Source organism: Balearica regulorum, chromosome 4 (assembly GCF_011004875.1).
Source record: "Balearica regulorum gibbericeps isolate bBalReg1 chromosome 4, bBalReg1.pri, whole genome shotgun sequence".
NCBI classification, from domain to species: domain Eukaryota; kingdom Metazoa; phylum Chordata; class Aves; order Gruiformes; family Gruidae; genus Balearica; species Balearica regulorum.
Window position 1 is genome coordinate 75,950,195 of NC_046187.1, and position 20,523 is coordinate 75,970,717.

Here is a 20,523-nt window from a genome sequence, read left to right on the forward strand (position 1 = left end):
CCAGAGTAGGATAGTAAAAGGTTTGTCTGCGTGCTCTGCTCCCCTTCTCTCAAAACTGAGACAAAACCGGGCACCCTGAACAACTGAAGCAGCGAAACATCCCTACTTGCTGAGGTTTGACAGTACACAGACAGGCTTGTTTCCAGTTGCTTCAGCTGGCTTTAGTTCTAAAGAAGAGCAATAACCCCTTCATTTGGCATTTCATGCTGAACTAGTTCGGTGTCCTTAAAGGCAAGGCTTTAGCTGAATGCTCTCTTGCAGTATCGAGTCTGAAGTGAATGAAGCAAAGCAGTCTAACCGCTTGCCTTGGGGCCAGCTAGCTGCTTGGGGGGAGCAGGAGCCCAGGTCCCTGACCTCCCAGCGAGCAAAATGACTCACACTGCTCTTTCTGCACACGTGTATGTGTGAAAAGACCCTTTGTTGAAGTTGGATTTTGAACTTTTCTTACCACTATGCTGCTCTTCAACCTGTCTTTATTGCAGCTGTTCCCTGCCCAATCTTACTGCCCCTCCAGCTGCTTTTTTTTTTCTTTCTGATCTGTCCTCTGGATTTTTAAGACCACAAGAAACAAATGGTGCCCTGTACCTGTTCTTGTTAGGTTTTGGGCAGAGATGGAACCCATGAAAGGCAGAGCTCTCCTGAGGAGTGCAGTGACCAACCAAATACCAGCCTAGTGCCTGTTTGCTGTAGAACTGGGGTATGCCACTGCTGGATTGGCAGAAGAGCAGAGTGGGTAACAAATGCCACTGGTCAGCATCTGCAAGGGGGCACGGCTGTTCTCAGGTGGCTGGTGGCTGCCAGGTTTTATTTTTATAAAGACTGAAAAATTTAATGATGTAGATTGGTTCTGGGGTCAGTTCTGGTCCCAGATCTGTTCCTGCTGGCTGCAGGAGCACTGCACAGCCCAGGGTGAAGAGCCTGGCCACTGCCTTCAGAGTCTGGGGAGGGCAGGAAACATCACTGGGAGTCAGGGCACAGCTCCTGCCTCTGCCTAGCTGCTGCTCAGCAGCTGTCTGCTTTGGGCTTGGCTCTTCCAGCTATCCCTCTTCCCAGCTGGGCTCCTTTTCCCTGCTGTCTCTTCACTGGAAGGGATGGAAGCGCACCTTACCTGAAGGGGGGGGCTTCCCCTTCCTTCTGTCTGCCTCCCCCAAAGCAGAGTGGTTAATCCTGCCCCAGCTGCCCTCTCCTGGCCCCCGAGGAGCCCGGGCTGATGATGAGGAAAGCAAAACATGATGGTCTGCTCTGCGTCATCCCTCCAGCCTGCCACCAGCCTGCCTCCCAGGGCTGCTCTTGTTTGGCTCCTGTGGAGCACAGAGCTGGCAAGGGCTGGTATTTGCCTTTTAGGAGTATGGCTTACATGTGAGACCTTAAAAAAAAAAAAAAAAAAAGCTTCTGGAGGTGGCCAAAGTCACGAGGGCAGGGCTTGTGCAGGTCTGGAACCTTCTCTGGCCACCTGCCCTGCTCAGAGCTGAGGGGGGAGCGGTCCCAAGCAGCACCAGGCCCTAGAGGAACACACACACAGCAGGACCGATAGCGGCAGCCTGCCTCTGCTAAACACGGCTCTGCCCGACTGACAGCTTTTCTGTAAGCATGTGAGGAAGACCCTAAATGTACTAAATAAATAAAAAAAAAAAAAAAAGGCATTATAAAACCAGGAGGGTGCTGTTAGGGGTGGATACTGTTTGTGAAAAGAGTTTGAAGCGATGCAAACTCAACTGACGCACAGGAGCAACTGTTAAAAGCAGCTTTAATAAAAATTTTAGTGATTCAGAAAAACAAAGGTCTCACACCACTGAAGGCTTTTGGTAGCAGATTAAGCCAAAGTGCCCTTTAGGGAAATACGCTACTTGAAGCTAAGAATGTATTTCAGACTTTATATCTAAAAATACATAACATTACACCACCATTGGCATTTCACCACAGCCTCTCACAGGCAAGACGGGCTGAACAGAAAGAGACAAGATAATCTCTACAGACTGCCCTCCCCAAGAAGTATATGACAGCAGTTTCTTGGAGAATACAATCCCCAGGAAGAAAAAAAAAATAAAATATATATTACAGAAAATATTTTCACATATTAAGTTTTGCATTTTGAAGGTAGGACAGGACATCCCATTGCAAAAGGAAAAAAAAAAAAGGCAAACTGTACATGACACTCATTTCATCCTTAGCTACGGAGGGTAGCTAATCGCGACTGCATTGCCTCGATGTCTTCCTCCTCGTCAACAGCAGCGGCCGCTCCCATGGGTTCAGGCTCTGGAAGAGCATCTGTGACTTTACTGGGTGCTTTACCCAAGGCCCCTGCAAACAACAAACAAACAGGCTCGTTAATGCGCGTTAGGTTTTGATTTGATAACGAGCACCTTTCAGGTACACCTCAAAGAATTCAGCCAGTCACTTCTGGTTGACTTGCTGGGCAGTGGGCTATGCTGCTTGGCGCTCCCACCGCCTGCCCGGCCAGGAAATGGAATGGAAAAAAACAAAGCAGGACGAGAGACACGAGAGAGGGCAAGAAGCCAGCAGCAGAGCATAAGGTAAGGGCAGGGCAGGAGCTGGGAACTGGGCTTTCCGCCCGTTAGAGCTGAACACAGCTCCAGTATGCACATCTGTCACACCACGTCACAAGGAACTCGGGTAAGGAGCGTGCTAAGCATTATCTGAGTTAAATAAGTAAACCAGTAGGTCATTATTTCATGAGCTGTAAGGCAGAAGTTGGAGTCTGCGGCTGGGTTTTGGTTTTAGGGGTTTTTTTCCCCCCAACTCCAGACACTAACAGCATCTTACAGCCAGGAATCACAGCGCAGCCCGACTCAAGGCAATGCAGCCAAGTTTATTTCCTGGCTTCATTAACACTCGTGCACCTCATCAATCACATAAACGTCACCTTGTAAGAAGATCTGCACAGACAAACGCTGATCTGCTACAGCCTCAATCACAGAGCTGCACAGCCATCAGCTGGTGCACATTACTTTACTTTACCTAGGCTTTACCGAACCACACCGGCCTCCTCAGCCAGTACTCCTCGAGAAACCAGTTTGTCAGAGCACTCACGCCACTGGGTGAGCGCAGTTCAGTCAGAACAAAGATTTCAATCGCTGTGTCTTACTGAACAGAGCAGGGACAAGGCTCCGCTCCGGCAAACATCACTCACCAGCTGTGATTTCAAAAAGGATTTTGTCAATCTCCATCTCAGCTTCCTCTTCCATTTCCTCCTGATCCTCCATGCTCTCAAAGGTGTCCTCCAGCATTTCCTCTATAATACCAGCCTAGCAAAAAAGGAAAAGGCAGCGTGTGACGCCCTTGGAAACAGCAGAGTAAGAGAACACGCTTCCTGCTTTCGGGATCATGTTACACCTATCCAGGCATTTAACAACCACTCGCCTGAGGCTCCAGCCTTTCCTGACGCTCCAGCTTTCCAGATCAAGGCCATCCCGTTGCCCGGGGCTTCGCCAACACACCTGCCTACAGTTTAAGTGTGTATCCGTACAACCGGAGCACAGGAAAAGCGTAAGAAAACTGAGGATTAAACACACACGTTCTCACTTTGAAACCCTCAAGTTACTCCTCGTTGTATATCTAAGCGCTAACAACCCGGCGTGTGAAATACAACTGCAAACTTCAGTCACGAAGTATAAATTGTGTAACATGCTGTAAAATGAGTGTTCGACAGCTTCTCTTTTTTCTATCTGCATTTGAACATTCCTAGGTCTGCGACCTAGGCACGGGCAAATTGTTCTGGTGCGCAATTATTAAGTAAGCTGATTTGAGCTAGACAATCTGGAGTAGTAAGAGGGAGGGAAAAAAGCCAAACAACTTTGGTAATTGAAAAGAAAACAACCACAGTCGGGAAGAAGTATACTTTAAAATTGGAGCACTTTGATCAGATGGAGACACCAAGCTAGATGCTTCAAACCTGCTATCAGAACAGCCATCGTGCCTAAGGTGGGACTTTGAGCTTCCCACTGCGCCACAGGCTGCGCTGGGTCTTTCTTAACGAACGTTTTCCTCCCCAGAAAAAGGAGATTGAGTCTCCCAGGAACAGGCAGAGGTACGGGCAGGCCCTGGGTGCAGGGTGAACCCCGCTGTCAGCCTCTGCCTCCCCCGTCCGCAGGACTGGGACCACCGAGCCACAACCAGTACAAGGACCGGTCTTCTTCCTTCCATCCTCAACCTGAGCAGCTTTGTCCGGCTTCAAGCTTTACAGCAAATGCGTTGCAGGAATCACTGGGTCGGGGTTTTCCCCACATACAGCAACTTCCTAGAAAGTCCCCAGCTGCCTAAGCAGTAGCACAGCATGCTAACGACCACCTCTTGTTTGCCCAAGTCTTATTTATGTTACAGATCCTACCTTCATCATCTCTTTGGACAACTCCCTCATCGTTGCTTGGATTTCAGGGATTTTTACTAGATTTTGCATAGCTTTCATGACTTCTGTGCTCTTCTGCAACGAACCCGCTACTCTCAGGACAGCTGTGAAGGAGAGGCATAGAAAAGCTTGAAAGATCCATGCACCACTGAAAGCAGAGAAATTATATCCTCCCTACAGGGATAGAAATTTGTTTGCATTTAGGCAATTTAATTAAAAAAATAAAGGGACATCCCGCTGCTTCATTCTTGTCTACCTTCCTGGAAAATCTCAACTCTTACTCAGAAAACAGAAGTGTTTAGCAAAGATACTTGTCCTGTATGGTTTACCTGGAGCCACTCCGATTGCCTGCAGAGAGATTTCAACCCACTCGCACTCCAGTTTGCGACGAGGGATCCCTGGGAGCCATGGTCCTCAGCAGCCAGAGGTCCCACTGAGCGAGGGTTTCACCGGTGGAGCTGCAGTCCAGCTCCACGTCTGCCTGCTGACCAAACTAGTGACTGTCTGCCCAACACCGGGCAGCAGAAACTAACTCTGACAGAAGTTCTAGTGCAACGGTTTCACACCAAACAGTAAGCTAGAAAATTAATGCTGGAGCAGATAAGCTGGAAATAAGCGTAAAGCGAATTTATCAATATGCTCTCCAGGGCTATTCGCATAATATAGCTTAAAAGTTCTTCTCATATATGTGGATATACCAGGATCAAAATGTAACAATTAAGGGTACTTTGAGGTTCTTGAATTGTGCCATCTAGCTTTGCAGCTTCCCAGCCATGGTGAACTCACCTGTTTGCATATAAAATGGTCACTCCTTAATGAAGCAAAACGAAGGTACGGCATATATTACTTTTCATTTTAATACTTATTAAAAACATTACAAGTCTAATGTTAACAAACTAACAGCAGTCACTTCCCAAGATGAAGCAAGCTAATACAAGCCCCAGACCGAATTCCAGATTCCTTCCTATTGCTTGGGTAAGCCTATCAGAACATTCCCAGTAAGATGAAGATGTTGGTAGCAGTAACAAGGAGTTTTTCCTTTTAAAGGACACCTCAAGCTGCAAGGACGGCCCCTGCTTCCCATTCCTGAATGAGGTACACAGGGAGCCACAGTCCACCTATCATAAGATTGCACTTAAGGTTCATGTTGCGACTCCTGATTTCTCACTCATCTAGTGTTAAAATCTACTAGCACTAGCTTGGGTAATGCTGGGGGAGAACGCTTCGATGTTTCAGTAGCATGTTGACCTCCACTGAGTCTTTCTCTGTCTTTAATGTTTTTTTGCTCTGTTCTTTTTACAGGCTAAAATGCCCTAAGATACGGAAAATACTGCAGAAAGTCTATTACAACAGATTTCAGACGTGGATAAGGAATGAGGGAAATTTGCTAGTACTGGGGAAGCACAAAGGAGCAAGCAGGGTTTACAGAGAGCTCAGTATTAAGCCACAGGGCAAATCAATCCATCCACATCAAGGAAATCAAACACTGACCCCCTCCCATTTAGGATTTAATAAGTGTCCTAAGACTCTTGCTAGAGAAACAATAATTTACAAGATGAAGGGAATTCTGCTGAAGGAAATAAACTTCATGTTACAGATCCTGCCACAATCAGTAACAACAACCGGCTCCACAAGGAGGCAGGGATATGAGGCATGTGTTCAAACTGTTTAGGAACACACACTAAAATCATGCCCCAAATTACTGGAAGAGAGTTCTGTTTCAGAGCACATGATTCTCACGTCACTGCAACCCGCAGGCTCTGAGGAGAGGTGTTAGATTATCTGCTGAGCAGCTAATCTGAGGAAACACAGAGAGCCAGCGAGGATCTAGGGAACAAGGAGGGGTAGGAACCATGGGAGCTCCCTGACTGCTCCAGAGCCCAGGCTGGGAAACCCACCCAGACAGAGCAGTGGGGAAACGATCTCCAGGACATCCTGCAGACTGCAGGGGGTTATTGTCTGCTGCAGGGATATAGGAGTCAGTGTGGGATGCGGGGGAAAAGGGCATTTTTTTGAACCATGAAAAACTTATTATGGAATCTTAAGGGGACTGCAGGAATGTGCTTGAACATGGGAAACTTTTTATCGGATGTTCAAGGGAAGGACTGAAGGTGGAGAAAGAGAGGGACCAAGGCGGACTGGAGAAGACCATAAATCTCAGGGGCCTACAGGTCCTGGTAGCAGCAGCTCAGGCAGAGAAGATCTGAGGCCAGTTACCAGATAGTTGGCCAGCTTAGACTGGGTGTCTGAGGGCAGCTACTGGAACAACCCATATACTGTGCATGTGTATGTGTGTGTGTGTATATATATATGTATTCTACTAGTGTCCCTCAGTCCTAATCAGCTGAAGAGGAAGACCAGGATGGAGCTGTCAGTGCGGTTCAGGTTGGTGTGGAAGCTGCATGTGTTTACATGGGTGCTGGTAAAGGCATTGCTGGGTGCCGGTGCCTACTGGGAACAGGTGCTCAGCCTGGCTGGATGTGGGGAGGAAGAACTGCAGCAGCCTTGTGCCTCCAGGCCCGCTACAGGAGGAATTTCCCTGTGTCCTGAAGCCCACTGGAATCAGCTGCCTTTCACAAGAGTAGGACTGCTTCCAAATTCAAGTGCTGCCCACATTTGACCTTGGTTCTGAAAACAGAAACCTGGGCCCCACCTCTAAGCTAGAAGCGCTCAGAAGTTGTTCTTACCAAGCTGGTTCTTCATCCCCATGAGAACGGAGTTCATGTGAGCTTTGGATGCATAGAGTTTGCTTACGGCCTTTCGAGAACGGATCAGTTCCTTCGCGAGGATCACACACACATCTTTCTGACCCTTTTTGGCAGCATCTTTTATCGACCGTTTCACCTTCTCCTCCTCCCTCTGGATATCTGAAGCACAGAAAAAAACACGGTAATTAGTGACAAGTTAAGGATTTGGAAGAGAAACCAGCCATTTGTTGGGGTGTATTTTCAATGCAAAGAATGGTTTCTGCTTGATTTTAGATTCCCTCTGTTACTCAAAGACCTTGTTCTAGGCTGATTTACATGTTTGCTGATTAACTCAACTAAATAGTAACAGGAAAATTCACATTACTAACCATCCAGCTCTGCAATTTCCTTTGCAGTTAAGAGCAAAGGACTGTCCAGGAATATCGCTGCATGGAGCTGAGCTAAGATAGAACTCTTAAGAAGCAAAGAAGGTCTAGTAACAACAAGCACTCTGAGATGACTACTTGACTTACAACTTCAGAATAACTTCCTATTAAACTGGCCTGATAAAAATATAAATATGTACAGACATATATAACATATACACACACAGTTTAAGAATACTGTACTGACGTGCTGCTTGCAAGATTACCTCTTCCGTGCTCATCACCAGATAGCCCCACCTCACCAGGAAGGAACAAAGTTTAAACTCACAAGGAGTTTAAAACTAGTAGCCTAAGACAGATAGGCATTTTCTTAGCAAAAATACTTACCTGTCAGACTACATTCAAAGCTTAACTCATATGCCCACCTTCACATGAACTCAAGGGCTGCTGTAGGCAAAATTATTGTCACTGTTTCTAAATCCCTGAATGATGTTTTTCTGAAAAAGATCCATTCGGAAAAACTGTAGGAGGCTGATCTCAGTTTTAGATATACACTGGCCTTAAAAAAATAAAAAAGCATAACCACTTATCTAGTGAATTTATAAGGGTGCATCCACAACTTTAAGAGTTACTTAGAACCACAGATTTGTTAATTACTGCCCCAAAAAAGCCTTCATCCTTGCAGACAGACTTAATTATTCCCCCCGTCAGGCAAAAAACACATTGAGCCTCAACTGGATACCGAACCAAGTCTATACTTGTAGTTACAGTCTTGAGTTTCTGCTGCTCATACTTTAAACACACATGCATTAGGTGTTCATATAAACTGGTATATTCAAATTATAAGCTGGCTGGTACCAAAGCTACGGATAATTTATCAGCACGAACTAGTATGCTTGTAAATTGTTAGATATAACTCAAAATGGCCTGTTCAAACTCTCCTGGTATCCAGCTTCATTCAACATCTTTTTATATGAGCATGCTGGAGCAGGAATACTGCAATAAGCCTGTACTAAATGAGCACCAAACAGTTGGATTTGAAATATTATACGCTAAATAGGCTTCCTTAAATAACATAGGTTTCTCTACATCACATCTGATGTGACTGTTCACACATCTGCCTTGTCAGATAACGCTGGCTGTGTACAGCAGAAGCCAGGTACCCCAAAAAGCTCAGAGTAAGAAACTCAGGAACAAGCAGGGGCTATATCAACCCCCTTCCTTTTCCAGACTCAGCAAGAAATTAGCCACTGATGAAATGTGGATCTAAAAGTCTGCAAAAAAAATTATCCTAAAGTAAATAAAGAATTCAGACAGTAAGGGTAAGGCTCACCTTCCGGCAAAGGATTGAAGGAAATGACCACAAGAAAAATTATTTCTAGCAAAGGCTTTGTTCAAATTTAGTTTCGCTTGAGTCTTCTTGATTTATATCAGACAAAAGTTACACGTAGGCAAAAATCAGGAGTTACCCTTTTATAAAAACAAAGGCATCAACGCATGCTTTTTGGCACAGGCCGACTTGGAGACTTCAATGTGGCTTCTCACGTGGGAGTTAATGAACCCTGTACTCAAGATGAGTCATTCTCTCAATACCATTCAATGGCATCTTTATCCTAAAGGACCGGCAGAAATCTGCAAGACCCAATCAGAAAAACGTACTCCTTGCTGCTTCCCCACTACTATTTGCAGAAATGTCACAAGCTTGAAGACATCTGTATGTCAGACACGGGAGTCCCGGCATATCAGGACAGGCAAGAACCATCTGAAGTGGTATAGCAGAAAACAGAAAGCACCAGGAGTACTCCAGCAGCACCGAGGAATTATGACATTCACTTTGCCAGGCTAAAAACAGCCACAAGTATTGTGTTACTACATCCAAACTAGCACAGGGTGGCCCCGTACTCGAGTGAATGCTTTCACTTGCATGACAAACTGCTGAATATGAAATTAGTGACACAAATACGCAAGAACAGTCAACTCCATCTTTGAAGGTCAATGCCAGCTACGCACCTCTAGTGAGCCAAAGCCACCACACCAGTCCCTCCGCAGCACTACCAAGCACAACAGAGGCATAAAGCAGTCCAAAGCACCTGTGAGAGGGACTTGCAAGCTCAGTAAAGCACAAAGTTACTGCATTACTCCAACAATATTAACTCAAAAAATTCAATTCTGAAGTCGCAAGGATACCTTTCATTTCTTCAAACCTTCCAAAAAATGACCTACACCGAATGGAAATCACCACAGCAGCAAGAGTCCAACAACAGATGGTTTGAAACAGTGTGTTGCTATATTAGTAACTGTGCCCAGTCACTGGGCAAGCCTGACAAGGGCTTTCTTCAGAGATGCCATGGGATTTCTTTTACTCTTTGATCTGACAAATGAGTAAAGCTTTCTGAATGTCAGAAACTGGGTAAGTCAGCTACAAATGCATGCATATTGTGAAAACCCTGACATTGTATTATGTGGAAACAAGAGCGATCTGGAAGACCAAAGAATGGTGAAAGAAGAAGCAGCTAAGGAACTTGCAGAAAAATATGGAATACCATGTGATCCAAGCCCACTCGGTTCATCCCAGGTGGATCTGAGTGTTGCTGTTATCAAAACACATCTAGCACAGCCTTTCCCAGGGAAACTAAAACAGGTCCCAGCTCAGCATCAATCCTCAAAGATTGCAGCCACTTCCTGCAGAAGTCTCAACTGAAATGATAAAGTATGGCAGAATCCAACTACAGTGGGTAATTTTTGGAAAAAAACCTTTCATAGAATCATAGAATCATAGAATGGTTTGGGTTGGAAGGGACCTCAAAGATCCTCTAGTTCCAAACCCCCCTGCCATGGGCAGGGACACCCTCCACTAGACCACGTTGCCCAAAGCCCCATCCAACCTGGCCTTGAACACTGCCAGGGATGGGGCCTCCACAACCTCTCTGGGCAACCTGTGCCAGTACCTCACCACTCTAACAGTAAAGAATTTCTTTCTAACATCTAATCTAAATCGACCCTCCTTCAGCTTAAACCCATTACCCCTTGTCCTGTCACTACACTCCCTCATAAACAGTCCCTCACCATCTTTCCTGTAGGCCACCTTCAGAAACTGGTAAGCTGCAATTAGATCTCCCCAGAGCCTTCTCTTCTCCAGGCTGAACAACCCCAACTCTCTCAGCCTGTCCTCATAGGAGAGGTGCTCCAGCCCTCTGATCATCCTCGTGACCCTCCTCTGGACTCTCTCCAACAGCTCCATGTCTCTCCTGTACTGGGTCCCCCAGAGCTGGACGCAGTACTGCAGGTGGGGTCTCACAAGAGTGGAGTAGAGGGGCAGGATCACCTCCCTCGACCTGCTGGTCACCCCTCTTTTGATGCAGCCCAGGACACAGTTGACTTTCTGGGCTGCAAGCGCACACTGCCAGCTCATGTTGAGCTTCTCATCAATCAATACCCCCAAGTCCTTCTCCTCAGGGCTGCTTTCAATCCATTCCTTGCCCAGCCTATAGGTGCGCTTGGGATTGCGCTGACCCACGTGCAGGACGTTGCACTTGGCCTTGTTGAACTTCATGCGGTTCGCACGGGCCCACCTCTCCAGCCTGTCAAGGCCCCTCTGGATAGCATCCCTTCCCTCCAGTGTGTTGACCCCACCACACAGCTTGGTGTCATTGGCAAACTTGCTGAGGGTGCACTCGATGCCACTGTCCAGGTCGCTGACAAAGATGTTGAACAGTGCCGGTCCCAGTACCGACCCCTGAGGGACGCCACTCATCACCGTTCTCCACTTGGACATTGAGCAATTGACCACAACTCTTTGAGTGCGACCATCCAGCCAATTCCTTATCCACTGAGTGGTCCATCCATCGAAGCCATGTCTTTCCAATTTAGAGACAAGGATGTCATGCAGGACAGCGTCAAATGCCTTGCACAAGTCCAGGTAGATGACGTCAGTTGCCCTTCCCTTATCCACGGACGCTGTAACCCCATCATAGAAGGTCACCAAGTTTTTCAGGCACGATTTGCCCCTAGTAAAGCCGTGTTGGCTGTCACCAATCACCTCCTTATTTTCCATGTGCTGGAGCATAGTCTCCAGGAGGGTCTGCTCCATGATCTTGCCAGCCACAGAGGTGAGACTGACCGGCCTGTAGTTCCCTGGGTCTTCCTTTTTACCCTTCTTAAAAATGGGGGTTACAATTCCACTCTTCCAGTTGGCAGGAACTTCACCGGACTGCCAGGACTTCTCAAATATGATGGCAAGTGGCCTGGCCACTTCATCTGCCAGTTCCCTCAAGACCCACGGATGTAACTCATCAGGTCCCATGGACTTGTGCACCTTCAGGTTCCTTAGATATTCTCAAACCTGATCTTCCCCTACAGTGGGCGGTTCTGCATTCTCCCAGTCCCTGCCTTCTGTGACCTGGGCAGTGTGGCTCAAGGATTTGCCAGTGAAGATTGAGGCAAAGAAGTCGTTGAGTACCTCAGCCTTCTCCCCATCCTGGGTAACCAGGTCACCCGTTTCATTCCGGAGGGGGCCCACATTTTCCCTCATCTTCCTCTTATCACTAACATACCTATAGAAGCTTTCATTGTTGTCCTTGACATCCCTGGCCAGACTAATTTCTATCAGGGCTTTGGCTTTCCTAACCTGCTCCCTGGCTGCTCGGACAATTTCTCCGTATTCTTCCCAGGTTACCTGCCCTTGCTTCCACCCTCTGGAGGCTTCCTTTTTTTGTTTGACTCTGCCCAGGAGTTCCTTGTTCATCCACAGGGGCCTCCTGGGGGATTTGCTTGACTTCCTCTTTGTTGGGATGCATCACTCCTGAGCTTGGAGGAGGTGACCCTTGAATATTAGCCAGCTGTCCCCCACAAGGACCAGGGCTTGTGAGTGTGAGGCTGCTCCTATCTGCCTATAGAGGGCTTCATCTGCTCAGTCCCCCTGGTCAGGTGGCCTGTAGCAGACCCCCACTATGATGTCCCCTGCCCCAGCCCTCCCTTTAATCCTGACCCACAGGTTCTCGGTGGGCTCCTCCTCCATCCCCAGGTGGAGCTCCATGCACTCCAGCTGGTCATTGATGTAGAGGGCGATGCCCCCTCCTCGCCTGCCCTGCCTGTCCTTCCTAAAGAGCCTGTACCCTTCCATCCCAACACTCCAGTCGTAGGAGCTATCCCACCACGTCTCCGTAATGCCAATAACGTCATAGCCTTGCAGGCAGGCGCACGTCTCCAGCTCCTCTTGTTTGTTCCCCATGCTCCGTGCATTCGCATAGAGGCATTTCAGTTGTGCCCCCGATGAGGCTGACGTATTGGCTGGGGTGGCTGGGATTCTTTTGATGTATCTTCCCAGTGTTACCCCATTGGTTCCTGTTACATCCGGGGCCCCTGGCTCGTCTCCTCTAGGCTTCGAGCGTGCTGTAGTGCATCCAGCACGTCTCTGAGCATTAGGCCGAGGGCCCTCGCCAGCATCCCATCCCTCCAACCTGGGTACATTGTCCCACAACATGTCGCTGGCAAGCCCAATGTTATCCCCTTCCCCCTTCGAGCCTAGTTTAAAGCTCTGTCGATGAGCCCTGCTAGTTCCTGGGCAACTATTGGTACGCGGCTGTCATCTTTCAGCAGCAGCCTGCTAGCCTGGTAAGTGTTTAGCAAAGCCACACACTTCCACAGCTGACACTTGGCAAGATGTGAAATCCCAGCACAATATGGGCATTACAAAGATATTCTGTACTTTATTTTCATGGGAGTTATCAGAATAGCAGATGGTTGGTGGTTAGTCTAAGGTCTTACGTGCTGAACTGTATTTCTTTGAATATAACACTCTGAAATATACATACAGAGATGTTTAGAGCTGCTACAATAATTAGATCTACACCCACGCCAAAATATCAGACTACCACACAACCCAGTATCTATACAGGACATTAGAAGTATTATGGCATGCATAAAATTGAGAGAAAACCAAAATTTCAAGGAACCATCAATAGCAAACACATGGGGGGTTTTGCTCCCATGGAAGATGCGACCTCTAAAACATACTTTGCTAATAAGATCAGTCACATTTCAGTTGTTCTGTGCCTGATACAGCCACACAAAGTGCCTTGGAGAATGCAAAACAATTCACAAGCATAATGAACATCACTGTACATCGGTTTTCCTGGAAGAGGCAGAAACCCTGTTCTCATCTTACAGATGAGGACAAAGACAGACTTTGTACTGCATGAGCATCTCCAACCAACTCGTACAAATCTACAAGTGGGAGAATATATGAACCCTGCCAGCTTACTCCAGAAGTGTGGGGCTGGGGAGGAAAGGAGGAAGGGAGAACATACTCCCCGAGTCACTCAAAACAGGCATGTGCCTAATAACCAGATGCTGACACAAAACATTCTTCACTAGCACAGCCCATGGATCGATCGTAGGGGTAGAAGACAAAAAATGGGAAAATAGAATCTAGCCCCCAATCTATTTTCAGATTCTGGGAAGGCAGGCAGAAGACAGAACAAGAAACTGAACTAGTGGCAGTGTAATAATAAGCAACTCCTCTGCTTTTCAAAACCTCTTAAAAAGTGTAATGCCCATAACTGAATAGCAAAATTCCCACTGAGAAATCTTTTTTCTCCTGTTTGTAATTTTCCCAAGCTGACAGCAAGCTACTTTTGTTTAGCAAGTGCACTTCATGCCATTACATACCAATATGATTCATTAAATCAATGTGGGTGAAATTCTGGATAAGTCATCTAATTCATCTTATCAAATGGCATTTAAGAGCATTATGTCTTACTGGAAGCATACAGTATTTTCTACTTTTACTTGAAGAACTTCACAGTGATGTCATCTTGTAACACAGACTAAGTCTGGCCCCAGGATTACATTCATCTTCCTTTATTGCAGATGCGATAGAGTACGCCAGGTTATTAGATTTCATAGCCTCCCCCAATTAAAGCAAAACAAACCCTTTAAAGCAGACAGAGAAAGGAAAAACAAAAAAATGAGACATAAGTACAAACCTCTGATCTGTCTATCAATCACTCTCATTTCTTTCCTTATCTTCAAGGACCATTCATTGACCTTAAAAAGAGAAAGTGAGAGTTACCTGAAATTCCAACTTTAAAACCTTGCTTTTATATTTTGATGTAACTTAACCATTCAATATCAAAAGAAGCACTTCAAAATGCACAAGCTTTAAGTTATGAGTGATGTTTAAATATTTCATTATTCAAATTAAAAAACCCCACAACATTGCAGAGATACCACCAATTACTGCACTCCTCTTAACTTTCAGACAAGGAGTTAAGGAGGACACAATTTGTGAATCAGAGATGCTCACTGCCTGGCTAACTTTCCATGTCATAGTGACATCGTTGTGCAGACAGAACTTGCCAGAGGGGATTTCAGCATAAGGTAGAAACTTTGGCCCGGGATGACAGCACCACTAGTGCTACAACTCGTTTCAGTCAGAGGTCTCCAAGCCAACCTCCTACTGAAAGCCGGACTAAGTTCAGAGTTCAGACAGGTTGCTCAGAGGCCTCATCCATTGAGTTCTGACATTGTCTGAGGGCAGAGACTTCACAGCCGCTCTGGGCATCTGTTCCATCACTTAATCACTCCTGTGGCAAAGAACTTTCCTCACAGTCAATTCAAAATTGAATTGAAAAGGCGGCTCTGGGGAGATCTAATTGCAGCTTACCAGTACCTGAAGGGGGCCTACAGGAAAGATGGTGAGGGACTGGTTATGAGGGAGTGTAGTGACAGGACAAGGGGGAATGGGTTCAAGCTGAAGGAGGGTCGATTTAGATTAGATGTTAGACAGAAATTCTTTACTGTTAGAGTGGTGAGGTACTGGGACAGGTTGCCCAGAGAGGTTGTGGAGGTCCCATCCCTGGAAGTGTTTAAGACCAGGTTGGATGGGGCTTTGGGCAACGTGGTCTAGTGGAGGGTGTCCCTGCCCATGGCAGGGGGGGTTGGAACTAGATGATCTTTGAGGTCCCTTCCAACCCAAACCATTCTGTGATTTTATGAAAATTCTCCTTGGCCACCTGTGGCCGTAGCCCCTTTCCTGTCACTTTCCTTCCCCAGAAGGGAAGGTCATGGGGCAAGTACCCAGCTCTGTCTTCACTGCAACCCCATGAGAGACAGTGAAAGGCTTTCGATCCTTGCCCCATCACCTTCCCTTCTCCAAGCTAAAATGAGCCCAGTTCCCTCAGCTTCTCTTCTTGTGTCATGGGTTCCAGGCCTCCATCATCTTGGTGTCCCTCTGCTGCACTCTGCCCAGTTTGTTGATATCCTCCTTGCACTGGGTGCCCAAACCAGGACATTGCTTTGCAGATCTGGCCTCATTAATGTCGAATGTAGCAGAGTAATTGAACAACCATTTGCCTCAACACCATGATTACAACTTGCTAACGCAGCCCAGTTTGCCCTCATTGCTGCGAAGGTGCCCTGCTAACTCACATTTGTTATCCACGGGAAGCCCAGGTCCTTTCCTGCAGAGCTGCTGCCCAGCCAGCCCCACGCTGCACATCCCTACGTGCAGGGATGGTTGTCCCACATACACAACCCTGCGCTGCTCAACGTTGTGAGGTTCCTGCTGACCCAGGTCCCTCAACAGGGAGCTCTGCCCTCCAGCTACCCTTACCCTGCCTTTGGTGGCGGTCAGACATAGCCACCCCCTCTCCAGCTTCCCTCCTGGGAGTTGCCAAGACCTCTCTGCTCCTGCACTGCTGGTTTCCTGAACACAGGGCGCTGATGGAGGTGGGCAGCACCACTTGCTCTGACCACCTCTCTAGGGAAGCGGAGACGCCAGAGAAGCAGCAGCTGCCAGACATCCAGCCAAGAACTGGAAGCACTTGTGACAAACAGAGAAGCAGAGAGGGGCTGTGCAGCACCAGAATCAAGAATCAGGAGCTAATACTAGCATATGAACACAGTGGAAGCTCTGATGCTACTTTTATAATTAGCAGCACAGATTTTGCACAGTAACTAAAAAAAAAACCCCTAAGTGTTAAGATGACCTCTAGTTCATGGATCCACTTGCACACTGTACATGCCAGTGCACAGGCCACTCAAGAAGTCTAGGTGGCTGTATGGATAGTTTCATATGAAAATCACCCTGATTTTTAAGTGATTTTTTTTTTTATTAAAATAAAAAGCTTTGTCTACCTGAATAAGCTTTATAAGAGGGCCGTAAAAAGAGTGCTCCTCAGTGCACGAGCCCAGCAGAGGAAGGCATTCTTAGACTTTCACTGATCCCAAATAAAATACTCCCAGTCACAATGAACAAGACCATGTTTTGACTACAGACAACAACCACCATCTGAGTTGCCCAAACACAAAATCTGTTGCAAAAAAACCCCTCAAACATCCTTCAGAGCTCTGTGTGTTACAAGTTTTGCAGGGTTTTCGGAAAGCTCCTGCACCTTACAGTTGAATCCTGGATTATCACAGAAAAAAACCCACAACACCTTGGCAGACCAACTGCAGCCACCCCTCTTGCTGTTCAGAATAAGGCAGAAAAATGTCCTGTAGATTCATTCCTCATGCTGATAAGAGGCTAAGAAGGTCCCTCTTTTGCGTATGCCCGCACTAGCTGGCGAGAAGAGGGGAAAGAGACTAAGGGAAAGCATGACTGAACTCTGGCTGGCTGACTGTCACATCTCAAGCGTACTATCTTCTAGAGATTTGCCCTACGAGTTGTATTCTAGAACAAACCAATGTGTAAGCTTTCATGTACAAGCACAATTGGCAACTGTCAAATGAGCAGGTTCCATATATTCTGCCTCTGTGATGCACAACCCAGCATAAAGACACCATTAAACCACGACTGGCCCTATGTTGTCATGAATCCCTGTTAACTCTGACAGCAGAAAACTCTTTGATAGCTCATCCCTAATGCTGCCCAGGAATAAGCTGCTTCACACAACTGCCCTCATAAAGACAGAGCCGGGTGCTTCTGCATTCCCTGGTCTTTTCACTACTTGTCACCAGTTTTCTGTACAAGAGGAGGAAGAAATCCCATTGACTCTTATCTAGACTACTGCATGCTTCCTGTTACTTCAGACATGGCAATCTGTTGAGCAGTAAAGAAGTTCTATTGCCGATCTGATGCAGGACACCAGGGATATGGCTACAAACCACAGCACAATGCAGCGTGGAGGTAGCAATGCTGGGAATAGAAGCACTTTGGTCAGATAAGCAAGGCTAATTATCCCGAGCACAACTCCATGCTGACAAAGCTATTCTGCTTTCAGTTCTGACATAAATAAAAACATCATTCTCACAGCATTGCATCACGCCAGAGTCAGCCAGCAGAAGACTAAGCTGAAATAAACACAGTTTTTAAGCTCAAACAACCCAGATGTGGCATTAAACGTACAGTAGACGCCCAGCTTTAGACAGGCTGAAATGCATCGCTAGCTTTTCACAAGGACTGAAGATGTTTGCCTTGCATCATTCAGCCAGTAAGTTCTTTCCCATCAGCAAGCATACAAACAATCCCAGGGTGACACACTGTCATCACAAAAATGTCCACCTCCTCCCATCATCAGCTACCTCCTGCAGTGCTCAGATTGCTTTCTCTAGCCCTGCTCAGGGACAGTATCCTGTGTACAGCTGCTGGCAGCCGGGAGGTAAGCAGTGCTAATTCCCCATCATCTAGTAAGCAGAAATAACTTCTTCCACCTAAAGCTGCCCAGTTAGATACAGGAGGAAAGGCGTTCCTTACTCTTAATGGGTTTCTCAGTATCGCTGTTACAGCCTCTGACGTCATCATGCCAGCCTGCAACCCAAGAGTGTGCTCATAGTGGCAAGATGACCCAAGTAACTTCTCTCTGCGGCTCAGATACGCCTGTTTGCTAGTGCCTTTGCAGGCTTTTCTGCAAACAGCTCCACAATGACCCACAGACACACTGTGCTACTGGGAAACACGGCAAGCTTGTTAGTTATGGAAGGGGAAAGAGTGGTCATCAGACACAAAACAAGAACTTATTGGTGCAGTACAACCACGTTGCACGGGTTAAACAGCTGTCTGCTGCTTTATCCTCTCATCGAGAGCAGCAAACTCCATTTCTCTAAGGTATCTTCCAACACTGCTCATGAATGGAAGAAACTATAACCAGCCTGCATGGTGCTCTGACACAGGTAGAGGGGGAAGGAAAAATACAGTCAAAAGTATATTCCTTTTCTAATGCTATCACCCAAGAAGCGGCAACTACAGCCCACTCCCCTGAAACTTGGCTGTTAGGAAGCAGCAGGGAATATCTGTGACACCACAGCTCTTCTAAGTCTTCAACTTCCACGTCTGTCACCTGCTCCCTGTTGCTTTTTTAGTAGCCCTAACGTATTTGATCTTTCCTCCCATCAAACAGCAGATTTTATTAACACGTTAATAGTGATTTATGAAAGGCAACAGTGAAATCAGTCAGTATCTCGATTATTTCATTTCAGTGTGACAACTGTGGGAAGGAGCTAGGCTTACATAGTTTGCCTGCAGCCTCAAAAACCCCCCAAGTCCCAATATTTCAGCTATTCATATTTTTAAGATTGTCTTTGCAACAGGAGCTAGAAGCCGCTAACAAATCCAGTGAGCCAGAAGTTATGGAAGACAGCAAGCTAAAAATCCAGGAGCCGCTGATTAACCCCCCCCCCCCCCCCAGCTCTTTTGGCTGCTGCCTCTGTGGCCCTGAGAAGCCCCCCCAGGTCTCTGCACCCCTCCGGGGCGCGGGAGCGCTCTGACACCGGACCGCGCCCGGGAAGAAGCTGTTTTAGTTGAGAAGAAGCGAAGTCACCGAGCGCCTGTGCCCCCAGCCCATTTGGGGACGGAGCGCAAGGGCTCCTAGCCTGCCGCTGAGGTTCGGCGACACCCCGGGACAGACCTCACCGGGGCAATCCTTCCCCCTCAGGCTCGCCGTCCCCACTCAGTCCGAGACCCCCGGCGCCGCGGTGCCTCATCCAGGCCTCTCCGCGGCCCCCGCCCGGCGCCATGGCAACGCCATACACCTAGGCCGCCACCCCCGAACCACACGCCCCCGCCGCCTTCCGGCCTCCGCCTGAGACGCCGCCGCTGAGGGCCTCACCAGCTCCTTGGGCGGCTTCTCGGGGGTCTTCCCGAAGAGGCCCATGGCGGCAGCCGCCTCACGCCGCCCGGCCCTTCCGGGTTCCCCTCCCCGCCCGCTGTCAGGGCTGGGCCACTCCCACTGCGCATGCGGTACCGGCCCTGCCCGACTCCGCCCCCTCACCACGCATGCGCACGCCTCCGCCCAGGCGCGACCGGCACTGCCCTCGAGCCGTTGGTGACGCTGAGGGTGGGTGACGCCTCAGCGCTTTGGTCATAGGGCGTGATCGCAACCGTGTGGCACGGGCGGACGGCGGAAAGGGGTGACGGAGGAGCCAACCGGGCTTGGGCAAGGCAGGAGTTCACGGTGGGCCGTTGCTGTTAGGAGCAACAAAAGCAGATGACAGAGCAGGTTACGTCACCACCTGCCTTCCGTCACGCAGGTTGCGGGAAGGCACAGGGAGAGTCAGTATTTATAAAATCACCCTGAGGTGCCAGGGCTCTCCTGAGATGTCCCACGGCCAAGGCCTGGCTCGGCCCTTCTGCCTGCTGCCGTCTCTGCGGCAAAGGGCGCGTAACCTGGCCCAGGCGAAGGGCCAGCTTGGAGCCACCCTGCCGGGTGCTGCGCCGCGAGCTCCAGCAAGTCGCTCCATCTCCTCACGCCCCGATGCACACGGTGAGACGCAGAGGACTGGAAAGAATCACCAACACACACAACGCGTGCAGAAGCTTAGGAAGAAAAAGGCATTATTAACTTCATCTAACTCTAATATGTTACAATTATACTTACCCTCATTATTTAATTCCCAGAGAAAGACATTTTAGTAACAGTTTAAGAACAGTTACAAAAAGGTGCAGTTCACCTTTGTCTTTTTTCCTTCCAAGACCTGATGGAGAATGAAGACAGACGTAACTATGCTTTGAAAAGAGCTCTCATTCTGCGCTGGGTACCAGCGGTGGGAAAGCCAGCGTAACAAAACAGTAATTGCTGAGACTGGCAAAGACTGTCAGACATTATCTAAATCCACCTTCTCTTAATAGCTGCACAAAACACCC

General features: G+C 47.8%; 1 protein-coding gene across 1 annotated transcript; it reads right to left on the reverse strand.

The window, feature by feature from the left end:
• Positions 1-1,730: 1,730 nt before the first annotated feature.
• On the reverse strand, positions 1,731-19,637 carry CHMP3 (charged multivesicular body protein 3). Its single transcript, XM_075752779.1, has 6 exons — positions 19,490-19,637; positions 14,426-14,486; positions 7,054-7,233; positions 4,349-4,470; positions 3,152-3,266; positions 1,731-2,301 (listed from the first exon to the last, which is right to left on the reverse strand). Exons 1-6 carry the CDS (start codon positions 19,532-19,534, stop codon positions 2,168-2,170), a joined length of 657 nt encoding a protein of 218 aa, XP_075608894.1. The 5' UTR covers positions 19,535-19,637; the 3' UTR covers positions 1,731-2,167.
• Between the last annotated feature and the right edge of the window lie 886 nt (positions 19,638-20,523).